Raw genomic sequence first — 6,000 nt, 5'->3', positions numbered from 1 at the left:
CTTTACCATTAGAGGGATATAGACTGACTTTACCATTAGAGGGATATAGACTGACTTTACCATTAGAGGGATATAGACTGACTTTACCATTAGAGGGATATAGACTGACTTTACCATTAGAGGGATATAGACTGACTCTACCATTAGAGGGATATAGGATGACTCTACCATTAGAGGGATATAGACTGACTCTACCATTAGAGGTATATAGACTGACTTTACCATTAGAGGGATATAGACTGACTTTACCATTAGAGGGATATAGACTGACTCTACCATTAGAGGGATATAGGATGACTCTACCATTAGAGGGATATAGACTGACTCTACCATTAGAGGTATATAGACTGACTTTACCATTAGAGGGATATAGACTGACTCTACCATTAGAGGGATATGGACTGGCTTTCACAACGCTGGTATCAGAGTTGTCAAAGTGTAAGGCATTAAGAATTGAGAGCGAGTGAAGGAGGAGAGAAGGGTGGAGGAGAGAAGGGGGAGGAGAGGAGGGAGAGGGAAGAGGGAGGAGAGGAGGGAGGAGGGAAGAGGGAGGAGAGAAGAGTGAGGAGAGGAGAGAAGAGGGAGGAGAGGAGAGAAGAGGGAGGAGGTAAGAAGAAGGAGGGAGGAGAGAAGAGGGAGGAGGGAGGAGGAAAAGGAGGGAAAAGAGGAGGAGTCAATGCTTTCATAGACTCGCGATGCCATGACTCCAAAATCACATCGTTGTCACGCCCTTTGACTTCCTCTCACTTTTCTCATCCTTCCATCTTTTATCTGTCCGTCTCTCCCCCGCCTTTGTCAAGAGGAGGAAGGTCAATTCATCCCCTTATACATAGTGCTTGTACACAAATCATTACTAATCTCTTACAGAAGACTCCTCATCGGCTCTTCCCATGGTAAAGCCGTCATTTGATAGGCTGTCCTCAGGCCAGGCCCTGCCCCCTGGCTTCCCTGCTCCGTTCCTATTCGCTGACGGCATTTCCTCTGTTGAGACTCTACTCACCAACATACAGGCAAGATAATTACCCAGATGAGTTGAAGTCACTACCATTCATGTCATTTCTAGTGTTGACAATTTAGCCAGTCTCATTTGTGATGTCAAGATCTCTAGATATGGTATCTAATAGATATACAGTGGGGAGAACAAGTATTTGATACACTGCCGATTTTGAAGGTTTTCCTACTTACAAAGCATGTAGAGGTCTGTAATTTTTATCATAGGTACACTTCAACTGTGAGAGACGGAATCTAAAACAAAAATCCAGAAAATCACATTGTATGATTTTTAAGTAATTAATTTGCATTTTATTGCATGACATAAGTATTTGATACATCAGAAAAGCAGAACTTAATATTTGGTACAGAAACCTTTGTTTGCAATTACAAAGATCATACGTTTTCTGTAGTTATTGACCAGGTTTGCACACACTGCAGCAGGGATTTTGGCCCACTCCTCCATACATACCTTCTCCAGATCCTTCAGGTTTCGGGGCTGTCGGTGGGCAATACGGACGTTCAGCTCCCTCCAAAGATTTTCTATTGGGTTCAGGTCTGGAGACTGGCTAGGCCACTCCAGGACCTTGAGATGCTTCTTACGGAGCCACTCCTTAGTTGCCCTGGCTGTGTGTTTCGGGTCGTTGTCATGCTGGAAGATCCAGCCACGACCCATCTTCAATGCTCTTACTGAGGGAAGGAGGTTTTTGGCCAAGATCTCGCGATACATGGCCCCATCCATCCTCCCCTCAATACGGTGCAGTCGTCCTGTCCCCTTTGCAGAAAAGCATCCCCAAAGAATTATGTTTCCACCTCCATGCTTCACGGTTGGGAGGGTGTTCTTGGGGTTGTACTCAACCTTCTTCTTCCTCCAAACACGGCGAGTGGAGTTTAGACCAAAAAGCTCTATTTTTGTCTCATCAGACCACATGACCTTCTCCCATTCCTCCTCTGGATCATCCAGATGGTCATTGGCAAACTTCAGACGGGCCTGGACATGCGCTGGCTTGAGCAGGGGGACCTTGCGTGCGCTGCAGGATTTCAATCCATGACAGCGTAGTGTGTTACTAATGGTTTTCTTTGAGACTGTGGTCCCAGCTCTCTTCAGGTCATTGACCAGGTCCTGCCGTGTAGTTCTGGGCTGATCCCTCACCTTCCTTATGATCATTGATGCCCCACGAGGTGAGATCTTGCATGGAGCCCCAGACCGAGGGTGATTGACCGTCATCTTGAACATCTTCCATTTTCTAATAATTGCGCCAACAGTTGTTGCCTTCTCACCAAGCTGCTTGCCTATTGTCCTGTAGCCCATCCCAGCCTTGTGCAGGTCTACAATTTTATCCCTGATGTCCTTACACAGCTCTCTGGTCTTGGCCATTGTGGAGAGATTGGAGTCTGTTTGAGTGTGTGTACAGGTGTCTTTTATACAGGTAACAAGTTCAAACAGGTGCAGTTAATACAGGTAATGAGTGGAGAACAGGAGGGCTTCTAAAAGAAAAACTAACAGGTCTGTGAGAGCCGGAATTCTTACTGGTTGGTAGGTGATCAAATACTTATGTCACGCAATAAAATGCAATTTAATTACTTACAAATCATACAATGTGATTTTCTGGATTTTTGTTTTAGATTCCGTCTCTCACAGTTGAAGTGTACCTATGATAAAAATTACAGACCTCTACATGCTTTGTAAGTAGGAAAACCTTCAAAATCGGCAGTGTATCAAATACTTGTTCTCCCCACTGTATATACTCGAGCTTATTTGTAGACCTAAGTTAAAACTCTCTCTCTCCCTTCCCTCTCTCTCCCCCTCTCTCTCTCCCTCCCTCCCTCCCTCCCTCCCACTCTCTCTCTCTCTCTCTCTCTCTCTCTCTCCCTTCCCTCTCTCTCCCCCCCTCTCTCTCTCCCTCCCCTCTCTCTCTCCCTCCACCTCTCTCTCCCTCCCTCCCTCCTTCTCCCTCATCAGGGCCTGCTGAAGGTGGCTGTGGAGAATGCCAGTGTCCAGGACAATCAGATCCAGGCTGAAAAGAGAGAACTGAAGATGGAGCTGTACAGAGAGAGAGAGTTGAGAGAGAGTCTGGAGAGACAACTCACCACCGAACTACAGAGCAGAGGTAATGGGGGAGGGGTGAGAGAGAGAGAGTTCACCTCAGAGGTACAGAGTGGAGGTAATGGGGGGGGGTGAGAGAGAGAGAGCTCACCTTGGAGGTACAGAGCAGAGGTAATGGGGGGGGGGGGGGGTGAGAGAGAGAGAGCTCACCTTAGAGTTATAGAGCAGAGGTAGTCAGGGGGTGTGTGGGGCGGGGATTCTCTCTTTCCCTCCCTGACGTCTCGTTCTCTCTTTCCCTCCCTGACGTCTCGTTCTCTCTTTCCCTCCCTGACGTCTCGTTCTCTCTTTCCCTCCCTGACGTCTCATTCTCTCTTTCCCTCCCCGACGTCTCGTTCTCTCTCTCCCTCCCTGACGTCTCGTTCTCTCTTTCCCTCCCTGACGTCTCATTCTCTCTTTCCCTCCCTGACGTCTCATTCTCTCTTTCCCTCCCTGACGTCTCGTTCTCTCTTTCCCTCCCTGACGTCTCGTTCTCTCTTTCCCTCCCTGACGTCTCGTTCTCTCTTTCCCTCCCTGACGTCTCGTTCTCTCTTTCCCTCCCTGACGTCTCGTTCTCTCTTTCCCTCCCTGACGTCTCGTTCTCTCTTTCCCTCCCTGACGTCTCATTCTCTCTTTCCCTCCCTGACGTCTCGTTCTCTCTTTCCCTCCCTGACGTCTCGTTCTCTCTTTCCCTCCCTGACGTCTCATTCTCTCTTTCCCTCCCCGACGTCTCATTCTCTCTTTCCCTCCCCGACGTCTCGTTCTCTCTTTCCCTCCCTGACGTCTCGTTCTCTCTTTCCCTCCCTGACGTCTCGTTCTCTCTTTCCCTCCCTGACGTCTCATTCTCTCTTTCCCTCCCCGACGTCTCGTTCTCTCTTTCCCTCCATGACGTCTCGTTCTCTCTTTCCCTCCATGACGTCTCGTTCTCTCTTTCCCTCCCTGACGTCTCGTTCTCTCTTTCCCTCCCTGACGTCTCATTCTCTCTTTCCCTCCCCGACGTCTCATTCTCTCTTTCCCTCCCCGACGTCTCGTTCTCTCTCTCCCTCCCTGACGTCTCGTTCTCTCTTTCCCTCCCTGACGTCTCATTCTCTCTTTCCCTCCCCGACGTCTCATTCTCTCTTTCCCTCCCCGACGTCTCGTTCTCTCTTTCCCTCCCTGACGTCTCATTCTCTCTTTCCCTCCCCGACGTCTCATTCTCTCTTTCCCTCCCCGACGTCTCGTTCTCTCTTTCCCTCCCCGACGTCTCGTTCTCTCTTTCCCTCCCCGACGTCTCGTTCTCTCTTTCCCTCCCTGACGTCTCGTTCTCTCTTTCCCTCCCTGACGTCTCGTTCTCTCTTTCCCTCCCTGACGTCTCGTTCTCTCTCTCCCTCCCTGACGTCTCGTTCTCTCTTTCCCTCCCTGACGTCTCATTCTCTCTTTCCCTCCCTGACGTCTCGTTCTCTCTTTCCCTCCCTGACGTCTCGTTCTCTCTCTCCCTCCCTGACGTCTCGTTCTCTCTTTCCCTCCCTGACGTCTCATTCTCTCTTTCCCTCCCTGACGTCTCGTTCTCTCTTTCCCTCCCTGACGTCTCGTTCTCTCTTTCCCTCCCTGACGTCTCATTCTCTCTTTCCCTCCCTGACGTCTCGTTCTCTCTTTCCCTCCCTGACGTCTCGTTCTCTCTTTCCCTCCCCGACGTCTCGTTCTCTCTTTCCCTCCCCGACGTCTCGTTCTCTCTCTCCCTCCCTGACGTCTCGTTCTCTCTTTCCCTCCCTGACGTCTCATTCTCTCTTTCCCTCCCCGACGTCTCGTTCTCTCTTTCCCTCCCTGACGTCTCGTTCTCTCTTTCCCTCCCCGACGTCTCGTTCTCTCTTTCCCTCCCTGACGTCTCGTTCTCTCTTTCCCTCCCTGACGTCTCGTTCTCTCTTTCCCTCCCCGACGTCTCGTTCTCTCTTTCCCTCCCCGACGTCTCGTTCTCTCTTTCCCTCCCTGACGTCTCGTTCTCTCTTTCCCTCCCTGACGTCTCGTTCTCTCTCTCCCTCCCTGACGTCTCGTTCTCTCTTTCCCTCCCTGACGTCTCGTTCTCTCTCTCCCTCCCTGACGTCTCGTTCTCTCTTTCCCTCCCTGACGTCTCGTTCTCTCTTTCCCTCCATGACGTTCTCTCTTTCCCTCCCTGACGTCTCGTTCTCTCTTTCCCTCCCTGACGTCTCGTTCTCTCTTTCCCTCCCTGACGTCTCGTTCTCTCTTTCCCTCCCTGACGTCTCGTTCTCTCTTTCCCTCCCTGACGTCTCATTCTCTCTTTCCCTCCCCGACGTCTCGTTCTCTCTTTCCCTCCCCGACGTCTCGTTCTCTCTCTCCCTCCCCGACGTCTCGTTCTCTCTTTCCCTCCCTGACGTCTCGTTCTCTCTCTCCCTCCCTGACGTCTCGTTCTCTCTTTCCCTCCCTGACGTCTCATTCTCTCTTTCCCTCCCCGACGTCTCGTTCTCTCTTTCCCTCCCTGACGTCTCGTTCTCTCTTTCCCTCCCTGACGTCTCGTTCTCTCTCTCCCTCCCTGACGTCTCGTTCTCTCTTTCCCTCCATGACGTCTCGTTCTCTCTTTCCCTCCCCGACGTCTCGTTCTCTCTTTCCCTCCCTGACGTCTCGTTCTCTCTCTCCCTCCCTGACGTCTCGTTCTCTCTTTCCCTCCCTGACGTCTCATTCTCTCTTTCCCTCCCCGACGTCTCGTTCTCTCTTTCCCTCCCTGACGTCTCGTTCTCTCTTTCCCTCCATGACGTCTCGTTCTCTCTTTCCCTCCATGACGTTCTCTCTTTCCCTCCCTGACGTCTCGTTCTCTCTTTCCCTCCCTGACGTCTCGTTCTCTCTTTCCCTCCCTGACGTCTCGTTCTCTCTTTCCCTCCCTGACGTCTCGTTCTCTCTCTCCCTCCCTGACGTCTCGTTCTCTCTTTCCCTCC

At 50.9% G+C, this 6,000-nt stretch overlaps 1 protein-coding gene across 3 annotated transcripts in view; it reads left to right on the top strand.

The window, feature by feature from the left end:
* LOC139561347 (dachshund homolog 2-like) overlaps positions 1-6,000 on the top strand; it is a 79,395-nt gene that overhangs the window by 68,166 nt on the left and 5,229 nt on the right. For 2 of the 3 annotated variants that reach the window (XM_071378374.1, XM_071378372.1), the window contains exons 6-7: positions 868-1,010; positions 2,954-3,101. In XM_071378374.1, coding sequence (XP_071234475.1) covers positions 868-1,010; positions 2,954-3,101 — 291 coding nt within the window. The remainder of the gene's footprint in view (positions 1-867; positions 1,011-2,953; positions 3,102-6,000) is intronic. The other variant, XM_071378373.1, reaches the window with a different exon arrangement.

This window comes from Salvelinus alpinus, chromosome 31 (assembly GCF_045679555.1).
Source record: "Salvelinus alpinus chromosome 31, SLU_Salpinus.1, whole genome shotgun sequence".
Lineage (NCBI taxonomy): Eukaryota > Metazoa > Chordata > Actinopteri > Salmoniformes > Salmonidae > Salvelinus > Salvelinus alpinus.
This window is presented reverse-complemented; position numbering and strand designations above follow the sequence as displayed.